This window comes from Nicotiana tomentosiformis, chromosome 7 (genome assembly GCF_000390325.3).
Source record: "Nicotiana tomentosiformis chromosome 7, ASM39032v3, whole genome shotgun sequence".
Taxonomy (NCBI): domain Eukaryota; kingdom Viridiplantae; phylum Streptophyta; class Magnoliopsida; order Solanales; family Solanaceae; genus Nicotiana; species Nicotiana tomentosiformis.
The window spans coordinates 51,022,428-51,049,756 of NC_090818.1; the positions used below are offsets into that span (position 1 = coordinate 51,022,428).

At 38.0% G+C, this 27,329-nt stretch overlaps 2 protein-coding genes and 1 long non-coding RNA gene across 3 annotated transcripts; 1 reads left to right on the top strand and 2 right to left on the bottom strand.

The window, feature by feature from the left end:
• Window positions 1–11,030: 11,030 nt before the first annotated feature.
• Window positions 11,031–12,122, bottom strand: LOC104108465 (mavicyanin-like). The gene is made up of 2 exons (XM_009617503.3): window positions 11,954–12,122; window positions 11,031–11,425 (listed from the first exon to the last, which is right to left on the bottom strand). The coding sequence occupies exons 1-2, from the start codon at window positions 12,120–12,122 to the stop codon at window positions 11,031–11,033; spliced, it is 564 nt and encodes a 187-aa protein (XP_009615798.1).
• Window positions 12,123–16,098: 3,976 nt separating this feature from the next.
• LOC104108460 (probable cytokinin riboside 5'-monophosphate phosphoribohydrolase LOGL10) lies at window positions 16,099–20,995 on the top strand. The gene is made up of 4 exons (XM_009617499.4): window positions 16,099–16,393; window positions 19,732–19,860; window positions 20,051–20,235; window positions 20,374–20,995. Exons 1-4 carry the CDS (start codon window positions 16,181–16,183, stop codon window positions 20,762–20,764), a joined length of 918 nt encoding a protein of 305 aa, XP_009615794.1. The 5' UTR covers window positions 16,099–16,180; the 3' UTR covers window positions 20,765–20,995.
• Window positions 20,996–21,730: 735 nt separating this feature from the next.
• LOC104108461 (uncharacterized) lies at window positions 21,731–23,054 on the bottom strand. Its single transcript, XR_011409342.1, has 2 exons — window positions 22,919–23,054; window positions 21,731–22,378 (listed from the first exon to the last, which is right to left on the bottom strand). It is a non-coding gene; the product is annotated as an uncharacterized lncRNA (long non-coding RNA).
• Between the last annotated feature and the right edge of the window lie 4,275 nt (window positions 23,055–27,329).

The following is a 27,329-nucleotide window of genomic DNA, read 5'->3' on the forward strand; positions in this document are numbered from 1 at the left end:
AGAGGAAATAATGGGGTAAGTGTTCTTAACTCAATATTGGTTAAATTACCCGAATCCATGGTTGCTTTTATCATTTAATTGGTGAATTGAGTTGGAAAAATTTGAAAACCCTCTTGGTTTAAATCGAAGATTTGAGGGTCGAGTTGGGGTCGGATTTTTGTAAAATTGGTATGGTTAGACTCCTGGTTGAATGGGTTTTCGTATTTTGTAACTTTTATCGAGTTCCGAGACGTGGGCCTCACATGCGATTTTTGAGCTAATTTTCGAATTTTTATGAAAAAATCATTATTATCTTGTGGAAATTAATTCCAATGAATTTTATTGACTGAAACAAATTATTTATGACTAGATTCGAGATGTTTAGAGACCAATTCACGAGGAAAGGGCATTGCAGAATAAGAATTTCGCGGTTTGAGATAAGTAACGATTATAAATCTAGTATTGAGGGTATGAAACTCCGGATTTCGTATCATTCTACTATTTTGAAGTGACGCACATGCTAGGTGACGGGCGTGTGGGCGTGCACTATTGGTGTTTTGTGACTTGGTCCGCCCCGTAGCAACTGTAAAGTTACATACTTTGTTGAAACCATATGATACTTATATGTTTTAGAAAGAATTTCTGCAAATTGGATTGAATGCCATGTTTGGGCCTTACGCCAAAGCTATTTGGACCCTTAGGGGTTGTTTCTTACCATCCTCTCACTGTTTTTGATTGAAAATCTATACTCAGTCATGTTTATACTTGTTTACCGCATAACTCAGTTGTATGACTCTATTTTGATGCATATAAATACTTTGGGCCGAATGCCCTATTTTACTGAAATGCCCGAGTGGCTTGAGAGGTTTATGACTGAGTGAGGTCGAGGGGCTGATTTGTGAGGATGAGTGTGGATCGGGGCTGCCAACTTGCAGCATATTTATGACTGAGTGAGGCCGAGGGCCTGATTTGTGAGGATGAGTGTGGATCGGGGCTGCCTGCCTGCAGCATACTTTATTATTATAGCACGTGAGTTGTTCGTGAAGATTATAGCACTTGGGCTGAAGGAGCCCCTCCGGAGTCTGTACACACCCCTAGTGAGCGCAGGTACCTACTGAGTGCGAGTGCCAAGTGCTGAGTGACTAGGAGGCATGAGTGATTGTGAGGTATGCCCGAGTGGCACGAGTGACTGTGAGGTTTGCCCGAGGGGTTGTTTATGATTTCATCATTTTTGCTCACCTTTGCATTGAGCCTTTGTTTGAAAAACAAAACTGTTGGAAAAATATCTTTAAATGATTTTTATTGGACCGAGTTTAAACGAGATGATTTGATTCAAACACTGATTTTAAAGCATGTTGTACTTTACTGAGATTTCATGATATGAATGTTATATGATTTATTGCTCGTCACTACTGCTCAGTCTTTATTTATTGTTGTTACTTACTGAGTTAGCGTACTCACGTTACTCCCTGCACCTTGTGTGCAGATTCAGGTATAGCTGGACACGGTAGCGATTATTGAGTGTTTTGGTTGCAGATTTTTCTTGGAGATAGAAAGGTAGTTATTTGGCAATCGCAGGCCCTGCTCTTCTCCCTCTTATCTTCCTTTAGTTATATTTAGCTATTTTCCAGGCTGAGTTAGCCTTGATATTGTTAGACAGATTGTAGTAGATTCTCATGACTAGTGACACCCCGATGTCAGGCTTTTCTTTTCCGCACTTCTGTTTTTCTTTGATTTGAACTCTTTAAATGGAGGTTTTATGTTAAATAACCTTGGAATTATCTTTAAAATGAAAATATCGGTTTGTTTTGGAAATGAGCCGATTTGCCTAGTTCCAGACAGGCGCCATCACGACAGGGGTTGGTTTTGGGTCATGATAGATTGGTATCAGAGCCTAGGTTACATAGGTCTCACGAGTCATGAGCGGGTTTAGTAGATTCTTGCGGATCGGTACAGAGACGTTTGTACTTATCTTCGAGAGGCTATAGAATCTTTAGGAAACTTCACATTCTTGGATTCTTGTCGTGCGAATTTGTTGATTCTAGTAATTAAACATCTGTTGTTTCATTCTCTACAGATGTTGAGGACTCGTACTACCGGTCAGGAGGGCCAGCCACCAGTACCACCAGCCAGGGCCGCGAGAGGCCGGGGTCACGGTAGAGGCCGTGGTAGGTGCAGAGGTGCATCCCGTACAACAGCCGGGGTAGTACCTGCAGATCCACCGGTTGTCCCAGATCAGGACCAGGTTCCAGTTGTCGATGCACCAGCTCAGGCACCACCTGTGCCTGTTGTGATTCCAGGCCTTCAGGAGGCTCTAACTCAGATTCTGACAGCGTGTACTGTCCTTGCTCAGGCAGTCTCTATTTCGACGGCCGCATCCACTTCTCAAGCCAGGGGAGGCACTCAGACCCCTGTCGCTCGCACACCCGAGCAGGTTATTCAGGGACTTTATACTCCGGAGGCACCACCAGCCCAGCTGGTTACTGTTGCTCAGGATTATGTGGTTCATGCTATGCCTGAGAATGATCAGCGTAGGTTGGAGAGCTTTGGGAGACTCGATCTACCACCTTTTAGTGGCACAAAGAGAGAGGATGCTTAGGACTTTTTGGACAGGTGTCAGAGGATACTTCGTACTGCTAGTATTTTAGAGACTTGTGGGGTCTCATTCACTACCTTTCAGTTTTCTGGGGCTGCACTCAGATGGTGGGAGACTTACGAGAGGCGTAGGCCTGTTGGCGCAGCACCCCTTACTTGGCGGCATTTCTCCGTGGTCTTTTTGGAGAAGTTCGTGCCTCGATCTCGCAGAGAGGAGCTGTGCAGACAGTTTGAGCGGCTTCACCAGGGTGATATGTCTGTGACACAGTATGATATGTGGTTCTCTGAGTTGGCCCGTCATGCTATCTGGTTGGTTCCCACGGACAGAGAGAGGATCATGAGGTTTATTGATGACCTCACTTATCAGCTACAGTTTCTCATGACCAGGGAGTGGGTTTCGGGTGCCACCTTTGATGAGGTTGTCGACACTGCTCTGCAGATTGAGATGGTTCGCGATCAGGAGAGGGTTGAGAGGGAGGCCAAGAGGCCTCGTAGTCAGGGTGGATTCAGCGGTGCTCCTTTTGGGGGTCAGTTCCAGCACGGTAGAGGTCGTCATTTTAGACAGGCTCAGTCAGCTCGGCCATTTCATCGAGTGCATTATCTGGCCATGGTTCTCATAGTTCTCATCAGGTCCACTCATCACTTAGTGCCCTTCCAGTTCAGAGTTCGTCTCGTGCTCCACCTGTTCAGGGCTCTTCCATGCCAGGTTCTTCTACCAGTCATCCCGGTGCTAGGGGTTCCCTTCAATTTCCGCCGCCAACACCAGGGAGTTGTTTTGAGTGTGGGGAGCTTGGGCATATGTGGAGGCAGTGTCCTCGTCGTCATGGAGGTCTATCTCAGCAGAGGAGTCAAACTCTGACTATAGCACCAGCTACCTCACCACCCGCCTAGTCAGCTCGAGGTAGAGGTTAGTTAGCTAGGGGTAGCCCTAGAGGGGGAGGCAGATCAGGAGGTGGTCAGGCTCGTTTCTATGCTCTCCCTGCCAGACCAGATGTTATTGCTTCAGATGCTGTGATTACAGGTATTGTCTCAGTTTGCCACAGAGATGCCTCAGTATTATTTGACCCTGGTTCCACGTATTCATATGTTTCCTCTTATTTTGCCCATTTTCTAGATGTCCCGTGAGTTCTTAGTTTCATCTGTACATGTATCTACTCCTGTGGGAGATACTATTATTGTGGACCGCGTATATCGGTCATGTGCGGTGACTATTGGGGGTTTGGAGACCCGAGTGGATCTATTGTTGCTTAGTATGGTTGACTTTGATGTGATATTAGGTATGGATTGGTTATCTCCATGTCATGCTGTTCTAGATTGTCACGCTAAGACGGTAATATTGGCTATGCCGGGAATTTCGAGGGTTGAATGGATCGGTTCTATAGATTATGTACCAAGTAGGGTGATTTCATATTTGAAGGCTCAGTGCATGGTTGAGAAGGGTTGCCTATCTTATTTGGCTTTTGTGAGGGATGTTAGTGCAAAGACCCCCGTCATTGATTATGTTCCGGTGGTACGTGATTTTTCAGATGTGTTTCCTGCAGACCTGCCGGGCATGCCGCCTAACAGGGATATTGACTTTGGTATTGATTTGGTGCCGGTCACTCAGCCCATTTCTATTCCACCGTATCGTATGGCACCGATGGAGTTGAAGGAATTGAACTCCTTAATAAGGGGTTTATTCCGCCTAGTGTGTCACCTTGGGGTGCACCGGTTCTATTTGTGAAGAAGAAGGATGGTTCCATTAGAATGTGTATTGATTACAGGCAGTTGAACAAGGTCACAGTCAAGAATAAGTATCCTTTGCCTCGCATTGATGATTTATTCGACCAGGTTCAGAGAGCGAGGGTGTTCTCCAAGATTGATTTGAGGTCCGGTTATCACCAGCTGAAGATTCGGGATTCAGATATTCTTAAAACAGCTTTCAGAACCCGATATGGCCATTATGAGTTCTTGGTGATATTTTTTGGACTGACCAATGCCCCATCAGCGTTCATGCATTTGATGAACAGTGTGTTTCAGCCCTATTTGGAATCATTCGTTGTTGTATTCATTGATGACATCTTGGTGTACTCTCATAGCCAGGAAGAGCACGCTCAGCATTTGAAGATTGTATTACAGAGATTGAGGGAGGAGAAGCTTTATGCAAAGTTCTCCAAATGCGAGTTTTGGCTCAGTTCAGTAGCATTCTTGGGGCACGTGGTGTCCAGTGAGGGTATTCAGGTGGATCCAAAGAAGATAGAGGCGGTGCAGAGTTGGCCCAGACCGTCCTCAGCCACGAAGATTAGGAGCTTTCTTGGTTTGGCGGGTTACTACCGTCGCTTTATGAAGGGATTTTCATCTATTGCATCGCCCTTGACCAAATTGACCCAAAAGTGTGCTCCATTCAGGTGGTCGGATGAGTGTGAGGAGAGCTTTCAGAAGCTCAAGACTACTTTGACCACAGCTCCAATGTTAGTTCTGCCATCAGCTTCAGGTTCTTACACCGTGTATTGTAATGCCTCGAGGATAGGCATTGGTCGTGTTTTGATGCAGGATGGTAGGGTGATCGCCTATGCCTCACGCCAGTTGAAGACCCATGAGAAGAACTATCTTGTCCATGATCTTGAGTTAGCAGCTATTGTTCACGCCTTGAAGATTTGGCGTCATTATTTGTATGGGGTTCATTGTGAGATCTATACTGATCACTGGAGTCTGCAGTATCTGTTAAAGTAGAAGGATCTTAATTTGCATCAGCGGAGATGGTTGGAGCTTCTTAAGGACTATGATATCACTATTTTGTACCATCCGAGGAAGGCCAATGTGGTGGCCGATGCTTTGAGTCGCCGGGCAGAGAGTTTGGGGAGTTTAGCATATCTTCCATCAGCAGAGAGACCTTTGGCATTGGATGTTCAAACCTTAGCGGGCCATCTTGTCAGATTGGATATTTCGGAGCCTAGTCGGGTATTGGCTTGTGTGGTCTCCAGGTCTTCTCTTTATGACCGTATTAGGGAGCGTCAGTATGATGACCCTCACTTGCTCGTTCTTCAGGACAGGTTTTGGAGAGGTGATGCTAGGGATGTTACTATTGGTGATGACGGGGTGCTGAGAATGCAGGGCCGGATATGTGTGCCTAATGTAGATGGGCTTCGAAAGTTGATTCTTGAGGAGGCCCACAGCTCGCGGTATTCCATCCATTCGGGTGCCGCGAAGATGTACCAGGATTTGAGGCAGCACTATTGGTAGAGGCGGATGAAGAAGGATATAGTTGGATTTGTGGCTCGGTGTCTAAACTGTCAGCAGGTTAAGTATGAGCATCAGAGATCGGGTGGCTTGCTTCAGAGGTTAGAGATCCCAGAGTGGAAGTGGGAGCGGATCACTATGGACTTTGTAGTTGGGCTCCCACATACTTCGAGGAAGTTCGACGCTATTTGGGTTATTGTGGATCGGCTGACAAAGTCCGCGTACTTCATTCCAGTTGGTACTACTTACTCTTCAGAGCGGTTGGCTGAGATTTACATCCGAGAGATCGTTCGCCTGCATGGTGTCCCAGTTTCCATCATTTCAGATAGGGATACTTGGTTCACATCGCAGTTTTGGAGGGCCGTGCAGCGAGAGTTGGGTACTCAGGTTGAGTTGAGCACAGCTTTTCACCCTCAGACAGACGGGCAGTCCAAGCGCACTATTCAGATATTGAAGGACATGTTGCGTGCTTGTGTCATTGACTTTGGGGGTTCATGGGACTAGTTTCTACTACTCGCGGAGTTTGCATATAACAACAGTTATCAGTCGAGTATTCAGATGGCTCTGTACGAGGCTTTGTATGGGAGGAGGTGTAGATCTCCGGTTGGATGGTTTGAGTCGGGTGAGGCTAGGCTCTTAGGTACAGACTTGGTCCAGGACGCATTAGATAAGGTAAAATTGATTCAGGAGCGGCTTCGCACGGTGCAGTCTAGGCAGAAGAGCTACGTGGATAGGAAGGTCCGTGATGTGTCTTTTTTGATTGGGGAGAAGGTTTTGCTGAAGGTATCACCCATGAAGGGTGTTATGAGGTTTGGGAAGAGGGGCAAGTTGAGCCCCCGGTTCATTGGGCCTTTTGAGGTGCTTCAGAGAATAGGGGAGGTGGCTTATAAGCTTGCCTTGCCACCTAGCTTGTCGAGTGTGCATCCATTATTTCATGTTTCCATGCTCCGGAAGTATATTGGAGATCCGTCCCATGTTTTGGATTTCAGCACGGTTCAGTTGGAGGGTGATATGACTTATGATGTGGAGACGGTGGCTATTTTGGATCGGCAGGTTCGAAGGTTGAGATAAAAGGATATAACTTCAGTGAAGGTGCAATGGAGAGTTCAGCATATGGAGGAGGCCACCTGGGAGACCGAGTGGGAGATGCGGAGCAGATATCCACGCCTATTCGAGACTCCAGGTATGTTTTTAGACTCGTTCGAGGACGAACGGATGTTTAAGAGGGGGAGGATGTAACGACCCGATCGGTCGTTTCGAGAGTTATAACCCCGTTTTCCCCATTCCTACTTCTTTTGTGTTATTCAGCTATATTATGTTATATCGGGTTAGTTGGTTCGAGTCCGGAAGGAACTCGGAGTGAAATGAGACACTTAGTCTCATAATTAAAAATTTTAAGTTAGAAAAGTGGACCGGATATGGACCTATGTGTAAACGACCTCGGATTTGAATTTTGATAATTCCAGTAGTTCCGTATGGTGATTTTGGGCTTAGGAGCTTGTCCGGAATATTATTTGGAAGTCCATAGAGGAATTAGGCTTGAAATGCCGAAAGTTTTATTTTTGAGAAGTTTGACCGGGGGGTTGATCTTTTGATATCAGGGTCGGAATCCGATTCTGAAAATTGGAATACCTCTGTTATGTCATTTAGGACTTGTGTGCAAAATCTGAGGTCAATCGGACGTGATTTGATAGGTTCCGGAGTTGTTTGTAGAAATTAGAAATTTCAAAGTTCATTAGGCTTGAATTTGGGTGTAATTCATGGTTTTAGTATTGTTTGAGGTGATTTGAGGATTCGACTAAGTCCGTATGATATTTTAGGACTTGTTGGTATATTTGGTTGAGGTCCCGAGGGGCTAGGGTGAGTTTCGGATGGTTAACGGGTTGGATTTTGGACTTGGAACTCTGCTGGAATTTTTCTGATGCACCATCTGGTTTCCTTTATCGCGTTCGCGAGTGGAGCCTCGCGTTCGCGAAGAGGAACTGAGAGGCTGGAAATATTTTCTCTTCGCGAATCTCGCATTCATGAAGGGTGGACTGGGTGTGCATCGCGGACGCGGGAGGTGTTACGCGTTCGCGAAGAAGAGAGGAAGCAGCCAAAGACCCCAGGCAATTGGTCTATGAGTTCGCGTAGGGGATGTCGCGTTCGCGTAGTGAGGGGGAAAGAAGCATCGCGTTCGCGATGGCTCGAACGTGTTCGCGTAGAAGGCATTGAGGCAGAGGCATTTTGTGCTTCGCGAATGCGAGGGTAATGTCGCGTGCGCGAAGGAGGAATTTGGACGGGAGCTATTTTGTGCTTCGCGAACGCGAGGCACTGACCGCGTTCGCGAAGAAGAAAAGTCTGGGCAGTGAGTTTAAGTTCTGATTTCAGTTTTTGGCGATTTGGAGCTCGGAAGTGAGGCGATTTTGGGTGATTTTCAGAGAAAACAATGGGGTAAGTGTTCTTAACTCAATATTGGTTAAATTACCCGAATCTATGGTTGTTTTTATCATTTAATTGGTGAATTGAGTTGGAAAAATTTGAAAACTCTCTTGGTTTAAATCGAAGATTTGAGGGTCGAGTTGGGGTCGGATTTTTATAAAATTGGTATGGTTAGACTCGTGGTTGAATGAGTTTTCGGATTTTATAACTTTTGTCGAGTTCCGAGACATGGGCCCCACACGCAATTTTTGAGCTAATTTTCGAATTTTTATGGAAAAATCATTATTATCTTGTGGAATTAATTCCAATGAATTTTATTGACTGAAACGAATTATTTATGACCAGATTCGATTTGTGTGGAGACCAATTCACGAGGAAAGGGCATTACAGAATAAGAATTCCGCGGTTTGAGGTAAGTAACGATTGTATATCTAGTACTGAGGGTATGAAACCCCGGATTTCGTATCATTCTAGTATTTTGAAGTGACGCACATGCTAGGTGACGGGCGTGTGGGCGTGCACTGTTGGGGTTTTGTGACTTGGTCCGCCCCGTAGCAAATGTAAAGTTGCATACTTTGTTGAAACCATATGATACTTATATGTTTTAGAAAGAATTTCTGTAAATTGGGCTGAATGCTATGTTTGGGCCTTGCGCCAATGCTGTTTGGACCCTTAGGGGCTGTTTCTTACCATCCTCTCACTGTTTTTGATTGAAAATCTATACTCAGTCATGTTTATACTTGTTTACCGTATAACTCAGTTGTATGACTCTATTTTGATGCATATAAATATTTTGGGCCGAATGCCCTATTTTACTGAAATGCCCGAGTGGCTTAAGAGGTTTATGACTGAGTGAGGCCGAAGGCCTAATTTGTGAGGATGAGTATGGATTGGGGCTACCCGCTTGCAGCATATTTATGACTGAGTGAGGCCGAGGGCCTGATTTGTGAGGATGAGTGTGGATCGGGGCTGCCCGCCTGCAGCATACTTTATTATTATAGCACGTGAGTTGTCCGTGCAGATTATAGCGCTTGGGCTGAAGGAGCCCCTCCGGAGTCTGTACACACCCCCAGTGAGCGCAGGTACCTACTGAGTGCGAGTGTCGAGTGCTGAGTGACTGGGAGGCATGAGTGATTGTGAGGTATGCCCGAGTGGCACGAGTGACAGTGCGGTTTGCCCGAGGGGTTGTTTATGATTTCATCATTTTTGCTCACCTTTGCATTGAGCCTTTGTTTGAAAAAAAACTGTTGGAAAAATATTTTTAAATGATTTTTACTGGAACCGGGTTTAAACGAGATGATTTAATTCAAACACTCATTTTAAAGCATGTTGTACTTTACTGAGATTTCATGATATGAATGTTATATGCTTTATTGCTCGTCACTACTGCTCAATCTTTATTTATTGTTATTACTTACGGAGTTGGCGTACTCACGTTACTCCCTGCACCTTGTGTGCAGATTCAGGTGTAGCTGGACACGGTATATTGAGTGTTTTGGTTGCAGATTTTTCTTGGAGATAGCAAGGTAGCTGTTTGGCGATCGTAGGCCCTGCTCTTCTCCCTCTTATCTTCCTTTAGTTATATTTAGCTATTTTTCAGGCTGAGTTAGCCTTGATATTGTTAGACAGATTGTAGTAGATGCTCATGACTAGTGACACCCCGATGTCGGACTTTTCTTTTCCGCACTTCTGTTTTTCTTTGATTTGAACTCTTTAAATGGAGGTTTTATGTTAAATAATCTTGGAATTATCTTTAAAATAAAAATATCGGTTTGTTTTGGAAATGAGTCGGCTTGCCTAGTTCCATGATAGGCGTCATCACGACAGGGTTTAGTTTTGGGTCGTGACAACTTATTAGCCTTAAGTGCATGAAACAATTGGTTGCACTTTAGACCTATTTGGCCTTAAGTGTATTTGAAGTGCAATTTTTTCACTTTAGGTTAATTTTTTTTAACTTCAGACCCGATAAGTCTGAAGTTGATCGTAAAGTGGGTACGCTTGCAAACATTTTTGCAAAGTGGGTATAGGTTCAATTATGATCCCAAAACCGGGTATAGATGCAAAAGCCCCCAAAAAAACTATACCCATACTACTGTCTATTGATATTGATCAATGCGGGCGAAGAACGTTAATACTTGAGCCCACGTTCAGTCTTGAAACGATGCTTACAAACAGCTCAAACCAATACTTCCTACTAAACATCACAACCATTCAATCAAATGGAAGTAGTATTTTTACATGTGAGTACATACCTTAACAATTAAAGATTCTATCTTGTATACTGTCATAATTAAAGATCTCATTCCGTTGAAAGATCTTCATATACGTTTCTATTCCATTGGAGAAAAGTTCTTGTATAAAATTTAAGATTTGAAGAATGCGTAGTAAGCTTTTATTGATTTTTTGGATAATTTTGTCTATAACAGTTAAATAATATTTAAATATCAAATATTATATGTATATAATAGTCAATCACTATAAAAATAAAGATAAAAAATCAAGATAAATGAGAATATTACAGTGAAATGCTATATTATTATATAGAGTGACAGTTATAGAGGTGTTGTTTATCTCTTGTTTGCAATCTACCGTTTTTTTTAGGTTTTGAATTTTCCAATCAAAAAAAAAAATCAAAGGGATGTAAGTGAATGCGAGTATTATTATTACATTTATTTAGTTAAGAAACAGAGAGGTAACAACCAATAATCCAGAATTCTCTACTCCTAAATTATAATAAATGGGTGGAAAACCCAGTTACAAAAATGAATGACTAGCTATCTCTTCCAAATGCATAACAGCGGTAAAAGAAGCCAAAATTAAGACGAGCTAGATCTGCGCCATGCGTAGAAACAGAGAAGCAATGGCATTAACATGCTCATGGGTGACCATTTGGATGAATAAGCACTGCTTTTAGGCTTGAAAGCCGGAAAACCAGGAAGCCAAGGATCGCCATTAGTTGCAGCAGGAGGAGTAAAGTTAGACGTCGCCGGAGGAGTAGAATTGTGCGGAGTTGAGATTTTGATGTGAAATTTGAGTCCAGAAGCACAATGACCTGGAAACCCACACAAAAAGAAGTAATCGCCGGGTGTTTCCAGGGTAAGTGTGTCGCCGCCGGTGTTGTATATTACTATTGGATGGTTATCGGTGCATGCGTTGTAGTCGTTGCTGTCCACTTGCATCACATTATGTAACCGTGGGTTGTAATTGAAAACTGCATGCATGTTACACAATCCACGTGTAAGTAATGTTGCAGACATAAAACAATTGAACATATAAATGTGTTCCCTTACTAACAACTCTTTGCTTTACTGTAGTAGCAACGCAATAAAAAAAACTTATGATTTCTTTATTTGTCATAATTAAAAATATATAATAAGCCAGTTAAACTGATTAATTAGCCTCTACTTTTCACACTATTGTTTAAAGTCCTTAGTGATGACTTTTAATGTATACTTTTGCTCTATTCCACTTCCAACTGCTGCCCTATTTGTTTAAATTTCATTTTTCCTATATAATTAAGTTTCCTTTGCTTTAAACTAATCGTCTTGCAATTAATTTGAGAGCTAAAACTTGCTATTTTCAAATAACACAATACAACTATTGGGCAAATTTTAATGTCTCGGAAATTGAGGGTGCCGGCCAAAAGAATGAGTACATATATAACCACAGTAATAGCTAAGATTAAAGTAAATTAAGTATTAAGTTATTAAAAAGAAAAATAGGAAAACGAAGATCTTACCAAGAGAATCACCAAGTTTAAATTTTTTGGAAGAAACCCATTGATTGTAATCAACGTTGAAATCCCATCCTGCAAAATCACCAACTTCATACACCTCAGCCATAGTTGATCCTGCGATAGTCATTATAACCACTAACAAAAACATCATTGCCTTTCTGAATAAAGCCATAATTGGTAGTAAATTTTTGTTTATATTTCAGTGCTATATATTGGAGTACTAACAAAGAATTAAACTCTGAATCTGAATTAATGAGGCTATGAGTATCGGATTTGAGGCTTTTAAAGGCGTAGTTAATGGTCTCCGATCCTTGCTAGGAATATGAATTTAAGGAAACATGCATGCTAGTTTCGGAAAATTAACTTCCAATTACTCCACTCATGATTTCCGGTGAAACTAAGGTAACTAAACATATGGTTGGAAAAGGAAAAGGAATCTCTAAAAAGTAATTACCATAAATGTTTCTGAAATTCACAGAGGTGCAGCATGGTACGTGATTTCCCCCCTAAGTTTTCGTTATCGTCAAAAGTCTCAAAATATTGCGATTTTTGTTTTTCCTCCAAATTATCGTGGTTGACCAAAACAATTCAAGGGTTAAAATAGCCAAGTGCCCAACTAATTTTTATGATAAAATTATGAACAAACCCTATTAATTTTAGAGAAATTAACTTAAATAGCTGTTTGTTCGAAAAATAGCTGACAAATGTATATATTATACATAATTAGTGTATAATATTTGTATATTGACTACGGACTGTAAATATTTTTGACCGAGTAGCCAAATATATAACGTCCCCTTTTAGAGAATTAACTTAATTTTATGAGGGAGAAATAAAATTTTAATAAAGTGATTCTTTAAATGCAACAACTCATAGCTAAAGAGTCAATATAATATTTATATGAAGGAACAATAAAATTTAATTAGTGAGAGAAATTATATATATAATACTATAACAATCATCTAAATGCCGAAAAATATTATTACATTAGCATAATACATGAATTCAAAATGAAAGGGCATCATCGGAACTTACATAAATGATCAATTTTAGTCATGTTAAGCAAATAATTGTTTGTTGTAGTTAAATGTATCTAATGTGATGGTATCCTACCGAACACATCTTTATAGAATGTGTTTTTTTTGTATATGTTTCCTTATAATACTTTGATTATTCTGCCATAACCAGAACCCTTGTTGTCGATATTGATATCTCTCTTGAAAGTGCAACATATAGTTATTCGCGTAAGAAAATATATTATGGTAAATATAGTTCAATTTTTAGGATGTTTGTCCTTGTTTTTTATTTATTATAACTACAAAACATAAACATACTGAAAATTATTTTCACACAAATTTAGAAGGATATTCTTTAGTTTCGGAAGACGAAAGTTGAATTCGGGGTTAAACACATACTTAGAAATACATTGATCAATATCATAAGTTCTACATATATGACGTTATTGTCGAAATGTCTATATACTATATGTGTACTATTACATAAGTTATTCAGTAGATCTATGTTTTCAGTAGCATGACAGGCATATTTTTCTTCAAAATCAACCTATATGCAATGGAAGATCAATTTTAACTTAGTCTATTATATATGTGGAGAAATAATGAACTTGACAACAAACATGTACGGTAAAAGACTATTTGGTATTAAAGTATTTAAGTATTTTCTTGGTAGTAATTGTTGGTATCATCTTGTGCTAAGTCAAAACTGAAAAATATTTTATTTTTACCATAAAACTTAGCAATCAACCTTTTATTTAGTTGATCAACAAATTTATTTTTGCTAGCTAAGATAGCTCTTTAATTTCAATCATGTAATTCTCATAAATTGTGTTTTAATCTAATTATGAAAATATCCTCCTTACTATTACGATTGGGATTGATAACCAAGTGTTCTAGAAAGAACCAAATTATATTTTATTGGATGCTCTTCTTCGTTTTTAACACGAATCAAGAAGTCACTGAATGTTAGATTTGTTCTTACTTTTATATTTCTAGAGCAAAAAATAAGTTATTACAACTATGTTCTTTCCCTATGAGTTCTTCTGTTTAATATTTAGGGCTATTTTTGATCTATCAATATTATATTCGTGCTTTTATAATAGTATAGGCTCTCTTATTTCTAAATTAATTTGGACAATATGATACGTTTTCAAATTAAATTAGTAGTAGGAATTTTTTTAAAAGTATTTATCGTAAAAGTTATAGGATTACATGGCTTAAAATATGTTCATATCCCGAAAGTAATTATACTAATAGAAAATCTAACATGTCCCTAAAGGTAGTAGGTTTACATGCTAACATGTAGTGTTATATATCTATGCCCGAACATAATTATACTAATGAGATTTCTAAAGGTAATCATGTACGATTTCTGACGTGTAGTATTATGTCCTAAAACAAATAGGATTACAAGACTAATGTCTAGAATTTCGATTTTATGTCCTTTTTATTGTGAGCTATTATGCTATTGTTGTATTATTATATATAAAATTCTCTCATTAATTAAATTTTATTATTCATTTATATAAATAAATATTTAAACCATCATGTGCCATTATATAAATAAATATTTAAACCATCATGTGCCATTGAAATGTACCTTATAATTTAATTATTTAATAATATTTAAATAAAAGAAATGACTTTTGGACATTTAAGAAGCGTCTTGTTAAGGAGACTCTTGGACTTTTCATAAGCGGAGTGTGCTGGCATTGCGTAGTGTAAATTTTATTACGTATAATTCAATATTTTATTCATGCTTTTATAATAATATAGATATAGATAGATTTGGCTACTTGGCCAATTTTTTTTTATAATACGCTGTTTGATAAAAAAATTGTGATTTAAAATTTTATTTCTTTTTCTTTTTGAATTCATGATTGTGATTTACAATCTACCTATTATTGAAGGTTTTTTTTTTCTTTTTGTTTTTCTTTCTTCTTCTTCTTTCTAAAACTGCTGCAAAAAAAGAAGAAGAAAGAAACACGGCTAAATGTTAATTTTGTTGTAGTAAAAACTTGTAAATTCATTTAGGGATGAGCGTAAATGTAACAATCCGATCCCTTATTTTGGATAATTGTATTCTAATTGGTATTTTGAACATGTACATAACTTGCTCGGACATAAGTTATACTGTGCTAATTAGTCGGTTTAATTTGTATTACTTGTGTATCACTTGTATTAGTAGTGGAAAAAATTCAAAGTAATTGTTGTAAATCTTAATTTCATAGATAAAGTCATATAAAATCTTGAAGTTTGTGAACATGTATATAAAATTAATACAGTATTAATGAAAATATTGACAATATTTGAAGATGTTTCAAAAATAAAAAGAGTTCCAAAAAGATTGCAAAGTGAAGTATACCTTATTCACTTGTAATGAATTTGTCCACCAATGGGACAAAGTATAGAAAATTGAACCCACGTGTTCCCATTATCCTCAAACAAATATTCAACAGTATTATTCCCTCCACTGGGGCATCTTGCCCAGACCCCTCCCTTATTTTTGAGAGTTATAAGAGAGGAATCTAGCCTATTTGATCAAGTTTCTAAAATTTAATTATTTTAAAAAATATCTTTTGGAAAGTAATAGACACTAATAGTTTGTATTTAATTAATTAACTTGAATTTTTTTATCAATAAAAAGTATTTCTATTATAATTAGAGTAAATAAAATTTTATTATTTACCAAAAAAAGGTAACAATTTATGTTTCGTCAAGATTCTAAGTGGCGTTTGGACATAAGAATTATGAAATTTCGGAAAAAAAGAAAAAATATTTCAAGTGAAAATGATATTTTAAAAATAAAATTGTGTTTGGACATGAATACAATTTGGATCTGTTTTTGAATTTTGTGAGTAATTTGAAATGAAAATTTTAAAAAATAACTTTTTGAAATTTTTCAAATTTTCAAAAAAATTCGAAATTCAACTTCAAATGAAATTTGAAATTTCCATGCCCAAATATTAATCCGGAAAAAAGTAAAAATATTTCGAAAAAAAGCAAAAAAATTCCCATGGCCAAACGGGCCCAAAAATGCTTTTGGACAAAAGCTATTATTTTCATATTCTGAAAAATAATTGTTGCTATTATTCAAAAACAATTGTATTTTTTATTTCTAAAAACGTGGTCAAAACTCCTCAAAAGGGTGGCTAATAATCCAAGCGTTTTATGCAAAAGCTCCCTGCTACCAAAAGAGGGGAGCATCTTGAAAATGGGGTTTGCTGCAGCTAGTCCCTCCACTTCAATGGCGAGCCATGTTTTCCTAAGAAGCTCTCATCAGAAGGAAGTAATGTTAGGGTCTTCTTTGCGAAAAGAAACATGGAGGTTTAATCTCAACTTGCCCAAGCTCAACTACCAATCAAGAAACTCATTTTGCTGCAAGAATGAATCAATCGATTTCGAAGAAAGAACAAGTCCTAATGAGGTCAATTTTAAGATCCCATCTCTCATTTTTCTGTTTTTTGGTTCGTTTAAGTCGTCCACTTAGCTGCTGCATATGCTTCATTTCGTCGCAATTTGTTCAAAGTAAAAGTTGGGTGAGTATTCCAACTTTTGAACTTATCAAAACGAAAAAAAAAGAACTTGGATGTTGTGTTTACTTTTAGATTAAAGGGAAGATAGAACTTGGCACTGATCAAGTTTGGATTTTGTTTTGAATATTTTAATTTGAGGACGGTATGATCTCTACACAAAGATTCTGATTAGGAATTTGACGTGGCAAATTTACTATCTTTATATTCAATTCTGGCTTTTATTGTTGTTTGAGAATCCTGAACTCAAGAGCTTATATTCCTGATGCTTGAAGAAAACAAAGGATAAGTGAATCATTATATGAGGTTTTCATTTCCAAAAAAGTAGCTTGATGCTATGATTTTATGTTAGTGATTTCTTTTTACATGATTCGTCATTCCTTGATTTAGTTCTCTTTCAACATTCTTCCACTGTATCCAAGTAGAAGTAACAAGCGGTACACGGTTCTCTCTCCCTTCGAGGTATTCACTCAATTTATCGAAATGTATAAATAATAGGTTGAGTGTGGGGTGAGATGGCAGATAGGAGGTGGAGATATCCAAATGGCTTTGTAGGAAGGAGGCTCCTTCCCTCTTATGTTGTAAGAGGGACATCTAGAAGTTTTAAGCAATTGCTTCAGTATCAGCAAAGAAACAATAGCTCCCCTCTTGCTAGAGCAAAAAATCGATTGTTATTCCTTTATTCGTAATTCCTCCTGTGGACCACATTTGAATCTTATGCACCTATATCGTTACTTTCATGCATAACTTCCATGATAAAGTCAAGGACTTTCCTCTGTCAAATCTCGCTACACTTGGTTGAACAGAGGAGACAATAGCTTTCAAGCTTGGCCATGGAAAATTATATGGAAATCTATAAAGCACCTTACAAAGTAGCATGCTTCTTGTGAGAAGCGACTCATGAACACAGTCCAACCTCCAAAGAAGAGGTTTTGCAATGCGTAACGGATTCTACCTTTGCAATAAAGAAGAAGAGAATGGAAGCAGGAGCGGAGGGAGGGTGTTATCTACGGGTTCGGACGAACCCAGTAACGTTTTGCTCAGACCTTGTATTTGTACTAGAAAATCTATTAAATATGTATAAATACCTAATTGCGAACCCAGTAACTAACGAGCTATTGAGTTCGGTTGTAAATTCAAAACCCATAAACTTTAAATCCTGGCTCCGCCTCTGAATGGAAGTCACCTATTTTTGCACTGCTGGATTGTTAAAAAACTATGGGATCTGTTCCTTAGCATGTTTGAGTAATTGAGTTGAAACGGGTCATGCCAAACTCTTTGAACGATCTACTGCTTGCATGGGATCTCAAAGGAAGAAATAAATCTCTGAAGGAAATCTTGAAAACTATCTCAGCTTGTGTATGTTGGGTACTTTGGAATGCGAGGAACTCTAGGTGTTTTGAGGGAAAAGCAATCACTGACTCACTGTACAAGAGATACAATTTAGATGCTCGTGTATGCTAGCCCTGTGGTGCAATTATCAGGATGTATAAGAAATAGATAAGATGATAGATTTCATTAGCTCGCTTCAGGAGTAGGATCGTTTGTATAGAGCTGATCGCCTTCCCTTTTCTTTTCTTTTTTTGGCGTTGGGGACTGTGTTCACCCCTTTGATCATAGCAATCACCTTCTTGGTGTCTGGTTTTTGTTATATTAATAATATCTCTTGTTTACTGATAAAAAAAACTTCCATGCTAAGGTTAGACATTTAATGATCTCATTAGTAGTATTTGTATTGACTATCAACTACAGATTGCTTGAAATCAAAGGCATATAGGTTGACAACGTTGAACTAGATACTATAGGATAAGCAACTAGGAGGAAGTGTAACGAATGAAAGTGGTTCAAGCTAGCATATCAATCAGCTAAAATGACATTTTATTTACTCAAAACTGATTGAATGCCTGAATAAGGAAAGAGATGGAACACACTGGTTACAAGGCAATACACTTTGCCATCATGTTGTTGACTCGGTGAAATGATTTAGAGGGTGCTTGGTAAAACTTAGAAGCTGGTCAAATTGGCTTATAAGCACCTTTTGGCTTATCTACGCGTTTGGTAAACATCCAAAATGCTTATAAGCCAAGTACTTATAAGCTAAAATCAGCCATAAGTCATAAGTTGGTCACCCCCAACTTATGACTTTTCAGCTTATAAGCACTTTTAGTTTGACCAAAGTTTTTACTAGTTTATCCTTAATAATATTTATTAATTCACAAAATATTTTTCCCAAAATATTTCTCTTCATTCCATATTCGTTGTTCATCCTTTTATTTACAAAGAAATTTTTTAATTTATAATCTTTTGTAAAGTTTTTAAGGGTGTTTTAGTCATTTTAACAAAATAACAGCTTATCAGCACTTATCTACCAAATAAATCAACTGCTTATTATCAATTTCAGCACATTTTTCCAAGCACGTAAATGTTTATTTAAGAAATCGGTTTCAGCGCTTAAAAATGCTTTTAAGCACTTCAAGCTTATCAGCTATTTACAATAAGCTAATCCAAACGGGCTCTTACTCTGTTTATCCTCCCGGAAAATTTGTGATATATCAGAGATGGCTTGCTTGCTACAAGTAGCTGTGGTATATAATATAACAGCCCACTTGATCTTCGGTTCATAAGAATCTTTTACTCCAACTTCCTTTCCTTCCTTACCACTTGCTGATGTATAAAAAGTAGGCTAGACAGCTGAATATCTTAGCATGGACTCTGACTCATTAGACTTGAGAATCTATATAAAAAGCTATGCACCATGACTATATGTAATCGATCATTGGCGGAAACTGGAAACTTTTTAGTGGCATGATTTCTAAATGATGGAGTAAATATCGTCAGCCAGTGATTCATTAAAAAACAAATTTCCACGTTTCCATTGGAGAACAACTATCGGGGAAAATTATCAAGCACAATTCTAATGTACCCACCCTCTCTTTCAATTGATAGTGGATTAGCAACACATCTTGGAAATGCCAGTCAGTTGCTAAGGCATGTTTACTTGTTTGTTATGACCTTTACTTTTTGTGAATAGTCATAGATCTGAGTTTTTATTGCAGTGTTTTTTTTGTATCTGACGGAATTGCCTTGATAATGATTTGTGGATGAGAAAGAGAAAGAATATCTGTTTCAGATGTATTGCTTAAATTTTGGCACGTTAATTATATTGCATCTTGATTACACAATACAACTAGTTCTGAAGGTTTCCTAAAGTAACAATCTATTGAATATGCAGGTCAAGAAAGAGATTGAGCAATGCTATGAATTAATACACAGGCTTGGTCGGGGTGCTGTGTATTTAGGATCTTCAAGGATGGGTCCTGAACATCCACACTATGTTAAAACCTTCGAATTGGGCAGCAAGGTTAGTGAACTTTATTTAAGTTTAGGGGTAAAGAAATAGAAATGAATGAACGCGTAGGAGAAATAACGAGAAATGGTGAGCTTGTATCTAAAGACATACTATTTTAGAAGTAAGTGTAAGCCTTACTATTTTATAGTTCAAGAAGAGCCTTGATCAGCTGAGCTTTTTCTAAATACTACTTGTTCGATAGATTGCAGCCCTCTTAGATTGTACAACATGGTCGGGTGCTGGGCCAGGCTTAATGGATGCTGCAACGCAAGGTGCCCTACAAGCAGGGAAGCGTGTTGGTGGGTTCAAGATAGGTAGAGAAGCTGGGGAATGGACGGCTTCAAATTTTCATCCTTACTTGCCATCAGAGAGTTATCTGACATGCAGGTAACTAAGGACACGTTGTAAAGCCAAAGGAACCACAGTTGGGCAGTTCTCAATAGGCGCTTCCCTATGATAGCATAAATGCATTATTTTTCTCATGTTCAATTAACCCTTGTATTCATCAAATCGTATTATACCCAGGTTTTTCTCTGCAAGGAAACATGGGTTGGTGGATGCTGTTGTGAGATGTAAAAGCTCTGAGAGGACAGCTATTGTCGCCCTTCCCGGTGGAATTGGTACCCTTGACGAGGTTTTTGAGATTATGGCTTTGATTCAACTCGAAAGAATTGGATCTCAACTTCCTGTTCCTTTTCTTCTAATGAACTATGACTCATTTTATTCCAATTTGCTGGAGTTCCTCAATGATTGCGAGAAGTGGGGCACTGTTTCCAAGAATGAGGTTGCATCATTGTGGAAAGTTTGTAACAACAACTCAGAAGCTTTGGCTTACTTGACAGAATTTTATGGTCTTTCTCCTGTCGAGACTGGTAGAAAAGATTCTGAATCATCAGAATGTAGAAGTTTACCTTGACACTTTTCGTCCATCAGCTATGGAGAAAAGCTGAAGATTATGTTTCATCAGCAATTTCTATTTCTTATTCTACTCTTTCAAGGAGGTCATGTTATTTGCTGAAATTGAATATCGGAGTCTACGTCTTGAAGCAGAGCAATGAAAATGTGTGGTTTGAACAAAAAATTCTTAGTTGTGACTTGCTTTTTTTGAGATTAATGTTAAACCAAAGTGCGGAGTGTTACTTTCTTCTCTCCAATCTCCATAAGATGTTAGGGGGAAACTGAATTCAAGTTATAATCACAAAAAAAAACACTAAATGAACCTTGTTGTGCAAGTAATACAGTAAATGGATCGTAATAGAAAGATTAATAAATACTTGATTATTTAGTATAAATGCTTTTTTTGTTGGATATTTGATTCATTGTATTAAAACATTATTTGAACCTTGTTTAATTTGAAAAACATGTTTTAGTTTTAATCGGTTTTTGATCTGGTAAATTCTCTGTCTATATCGCCTTTAAGCTCTGGTCCAGGTTATATATACTACAAAGACCTGTTTGAGGAGTATTCTCTGTTCTTACGGAGTATTTTGAAGGGCTTGAGGAGAAGAGCTACCATATGTACTAAGTTATTTTGGTCTTTAAGTGCTTTATCCAAGTGCAGCTAATTCATGTGTAAATTATCCCATTTCATATACCGGTAATATTTATGAGTTTAAGTTCTATGCACTGATTTACACGATCATATTTATTTATGATATGCATTAATGAGTAACCTCATAAAAATGATAACTAACATGCTATAATAGGTTAGCTAAACTACATTGATCGTCTGAAGTTTTTTAAAGTGTTAAAATTTACTACTACATTATTTATGCTGAAAATGGAAATGACAATCAAATGCAGGATAAGTAACACCTAAGTTTGTACCATGATAATTTTTTATAACTCAAACCAAACGACCCCTTAGATATTACATGCAGCAAAATAATAATATGAATTACTTGGATTAAACTTGAGGGTTTAAATTTACACAGGTAGAGTGAGGATTTTTCATAACTTAAGACCGGTATATAGAGATATCTGTGAACGTTAATACTAAAAATACAATATATATTAAGAAATGAAATCCTAAGATATCCAGTATCATCAAATAAAAACCATAAAAATATATACATGCGTTCATTCATGACTCTACGCTCAGTAATAAATATTTTTCTTACAGAGGAGACATAAATTATACTCCTATATTACATCAAACAGCAAGAGGAGACGCCTTTATCGGCTATTGACGCCGTCGAAGTGCGACGACGTCGTTCCCGTGCCTGTGCCGCCACAGTGCATTCATATTCAGTATCATAATTTCCATGGTAATCAACGACATGGAATTTTTTATTGGAACGTCGTCTTAATTGAGGATTAAGCTGATCTCTATAATGAAGAAACCTACCATCTAATTGTCCATAGTAATCAGATTGGCTAATAAAAAGATTACTTGAACATTCTCCAAATTGAAACCAACACAACTCTGCTTTATTCCCTGCTTTTCCTAGCCTTTTTAGAAGTACTTTTGGATCCACATTTCCTGACACTTCAATCATCCCATCTCCATTCATTCTGCAATTTCTGATACCTATTTAACATTTTTAAAAATATGAGAACAAATGAAACAGATTACTAACAATCTACCATCCGAGGCGGATCTAGGATTTGAAGCACGTGGGTGTATTTTTGAATTCAACCAAAATTTGTTTTTGGCCCACTACTAATATATCACTATTTTTTAAAGACATATACATATATATATACATGGAGTTTTTGCCGAACTTTACGGGTGTCAATGACCCCTATTTATATAGCATAGGTCCGCCCCTGTCCACCATGAAAGAATTCAAAAAATGTACTCACTCTATTTCAATTTATGTGAAACTTAAACAAGCCATAATATTTGTGGAGCTATAATTTTTCTGAAACTTGTAGTGTTAAAAATGGCAGAATATTTGTGTGGCTAATTATTTTCTCATTGATGGTAGAATTGGAAGTTTTAATTAAATTATTTTCAAATTTAAAAAAGAATTATTCTTTTTAAAACTTACTAATAAAACTGAAATGGAGGGAGTATATTATTTAAAAAAACCCACATATTACATAGGAAAAGGAAGTGTAAAAATACCATGGACATTTTTGAAGACTTTCGCCACGATTTTTTGCCATCCTGAAGTGCGATTGTTGACCCACAAAACGCATGTCTGTTAATGGATTAACATAGTAAAAAAGAAGTAAACAAGATAAAAGAAAATGAACATAAAAATGAGAAGAAGAAAAAAAGAACACCAAATATATATATATTTTTATTTTATTCTTTTTTTTTTTTTTTTTTTTACGTGTGTACCATGAATGGATAACTTTGCATCATGAGTTGCTGTTCCAATGCAGAGAAGGACATTATAACTCTGAAATGATGAAAATAGTGTTGTTTGTTATGGAAGGGCAATGCAAGAATATTGGATGATATTTATAAGATCGCTAATAGCATTGTCGTTCTTTAAATGGAAATAAGATTTGGGATTTTCCTTTATCTTCGTAGCTAAATAAAAGATTCGTACTATAGAAAATACGACATTGAATGTGACATTGGTAAGAGCATACGATACATCTGCAAAGTATGGATATGGGCTCAAATGTAAATATTTACTTTAATCTTTTTGGTTTAACCATTTAGTATTCAAAACTCACTAATTGACTAAGAAGATAAAATGTATTTACCAAAAGAACTTTCATTTCCCAAGCTCGAACGGCGAATGTTGTAGAATCAAGAAATTTTCAAACCAATAACCAATGAAATTATTCGGAGAGAGTATGCATATGTAACTTTGAAAAAAAAGGTAGATATTTTGGAACCTAGGTGTAAAAAAGCTTCTTAACATTTTGTACCCTATAAAAATTAATGCAATGAAAGTTTCCAAAGATATCGTGAATTGTTATTGTAGCTATTAAATGGCTAATTTTTCTTTCCATTTTAGTAGTGATAAAGATGCCGTCAAAGGGTCAAAAAAAGAAAAGAAAAAAAATCTTCCACTGTGAGAAAAAGCTATCGTCGCTTATATTAATGTATGTAAATCATTGGACGCGGGAACGTTGTTTATCTAATGCAATATACCAAGAAAGGAAAGCATATCAGAAAATTCTTCTCAAGATCTTCTTAACATTCTGTACCCTATCAATTGATATAAATGAAATTCTCCAAAGATTTATAGTTTAACATATAATAATTCTATTTTCCGGTACACCCCAAATTAGTTGTAAAAAAATAAAGAGAATTGTCCAAGTCTACTCATTGTTTGATGAACGTAATCTAATACAAGTTTTAGAACTTAGGTTATGTTTGGTATCAGAAAACCTCATGTTTGATTAGTTTAAATGTTATGAAAAATATTTTCCTAATAAACTTATTCTCCTCCAATTGAAAGAAAATAATTTTCCTGCCAAAAGGAGTGAAAATATTTTTTCAAAACTCTGATTTAACCTTCCGTACTCCTATTTCCACCCTCCAATCCACACCCTCGCCACCCTGGGCCTCCAGACCCCGACCTACCAGCTTGCACCTCGGCCTCACCCTACCCACCCCGACCCCGACACCCCTTGTCCACTCTCCAACCCCACGCCCTGGTCCACCTCTCCCTCCCAAGCAACCCCACCCCCACCACCAACCCACCCTCGGCCCTCATTTCCCCTCCTCGTCCTACCCCTTCCCTCCGCCCCAAGCCATCAACTCCCGCCACTCATTCCCCTCCCGACCCGAACTTTGCTACCGAAATACGGAGGTAGGTGGCCGACTAGTGTTAGGTGTCGGGGTAGGATTTGGGATCAAAGTCGGGGTACGGGGTCGGGGGCCAGGTGTCGAGGTCTAAGGTCCAGGTTCGAAATTGTAGTATTTACCTAAATTATATTAAAATGCTTTTGGGGCAATATTGTTTCCTCACTTATCAAACACCAGAGAATAAGAGAACTACTTATTCTTCAGGAAAACAGTTTCGTGGAAAACATTTTCTATCATACCAAATATACCCTTAGACATACTATATGTTTCAATATTCGAGATTATTAGCCTGTTTGGTCAAGTTTTTTTGGGGGCCAAAAATATATTTTTTTTTGGCCAAAAGCACTTTTGGCTAAAAATTGAGGTGTTTGGCCAAGCTTTTGGAAGGAAAAAAAGTGTTTTTGAGGAGAAGCAGAAGTAGTTTTTGAGAAGCAGAAAAAAGTAGCTTCTCTCCAAAAGCACTTTTCTGAGAAGCACTTTTGAGAAAAATACACTTAAAAACAGTTTTCAAAAGCTTGGTCAAACACTAATTACTGCTCAAAAGTGATTTTCAAATTAATTAGCCAAACACAAATTGTTTCTCACTAAAAAGTACTTTTGAGAAAAACACTTCTCAAAATAAGTTGATTTTAGAAGCATGGCCAAACAGGCTATATATTTGCTTCTAAGAATAATTAAACGGTTACATCACTTATTGTCAAAATATAACCAAAATATATAAGTCCTACCAATATGCTTTACCTTACATCCTTTTTTTTGTTTCCTCGTATCATACTTCAAAGACAAATAATCCTGAAATATATTTTCTTGCCTTCATAATTAGCATGTGAACAAACTGACCCCTAAGTAGGCGTTTGGACAATATATTTGGTTAAAATTTGAAGAAAAAAAAGCACTTGAAGTCGAAAAGTATTATTTGTAAGTTAAATCTCCCGTGTATAAGTAAGTAAATCTCTTTATATCGGTAGGCTTAGAGATCTTTGAAAGTTTCACCATTTAACTACTAATCAACTCTAGTAATTCTTTATTTCTCCTTCACAAATTGGGACCAATGTCCCCCAAAAGACAACCGACTAAGAATATTAACAAGACAGTCCGTAAATGATACTATTAAATCAAGTTAAATCAAGTTAGATCTACATCAAAAATAACTCTCTATATTAATGTTTACCCTAAAATTCGAGTAACAATTAAACTCTATATTAAGGATACGTGATTTAATCCAATACTAATTGACAAACAATGAATTGAAATAGATAATCTAAATAGTAAAATAACTCAAACCAGTGTTCTAGTAGCGCTTTCGACCTCTATTCGAGATGGTCTCGAGGTTGGGAAAGAAGAACAGTAAAGAACAAATGATGAACAGTAATGGACAGTAAGTAAAACAGAGAGCAGCGTGTTTGTATCATTTTTATTAGTGAATCAATGCCCCTTACAAATGAATAGTGTCCCTCTTTATATAGTAGAAAAATCCTAAATAAGGTACAATTATAATCATGAAAATAATTTCCATGATTGACGTCAATAACCGCTTGATTTGATCTGTTCCGAGATTTTTGCCGAGATCTTCGGTCGGTCGCTAATATCTCGCCATTCCGTTATTATGTCTTACTCGAAGTCGGTCATGCTTGGTCTCGATATTTAACGAGCATTTCGATCTTCGTGCTCCGTACTTTGCCATTAAGCTCGAGCCTGGTTCATTACGAGCTTACTCTCGAGGCAGCTCCTCGTGCCTATGAAAACTGGCATGCTCGATTTCGACCGTATATAGATAGTCCCCGCGTTTCTTGGAATAAAATAATAAGAAACGGTTTGAGCCTTGATTTTCTGAAACCTCGATCATGACGCCGTCCTTATGACGTAAGTGATAGATGTGATCGAAACGTCCTGTCAGTTCAGTTTTCCAAATCATTAATGCTTGTCAGTTAGTGGTCGGCCACTAAAGCCACCGAACCGTCGTCGTGAACCTATAAATACCTGCTCCTTCATTGAATCAAACTTTACTTTTTCTCTAATCAAACCTCTAAGTATTCTCACTCTTTTCATCTCCTCATTTTCGCCGTCTGTAGAACCACCGTCGTTAGCATCGAAACCACCAGTTTTTCATCTTTCTTCGCTCTTCTTTACTTATACAAATGGCGAAAACCTCAAAGACTGTACCGCAGAAGGATAAAGCTTCTTGCTCCTCTTCCCGGTCGTCCGGCGGAGCCGCTTCCCCATGAATACGTTCCCGACCCCTGTACTCTAAAATCTGACTTCAAGGTCGAAAACCCTTCATCGATCTCGGGCTGATGTGAGCATGTGTCGATATACATGTGCTCAATATCGAAGAGTCATCTCAAGGCCATGAAGAGGGACTGCAACTGGGGTCCCGAGGTCGTGGTGCAAATTCCTGCTCCCGAAGAGAGCATCACCGCCTATGTGGAGGGGCTCTTAAGTGTTTACACTTATCCCTTCACGTTGGGTCCCCTTGACCCAGTAATTATTGATCTCTGCAAAAGATATCAGGTCACCCTCAGCCAAATCCACCCCTCTCTATGGCGCATAATAATCATGTTGCGCTTCTTCTCTATCAAAACCGAGGGGCTAGAGTTCACTCTAAATCACCTCATGCGGTTGTACCGGCCTCAAATCTACCGAGGACTAATTAGGCTCCAACACCGGGCAACAAAAGCTTTGATCTCGAGCATTGATGAGGACAAGGATCGGGGTTGGATGAGCCGTTTTGTACGGGTGAGGACCTGCGACATTATCTCGGAAG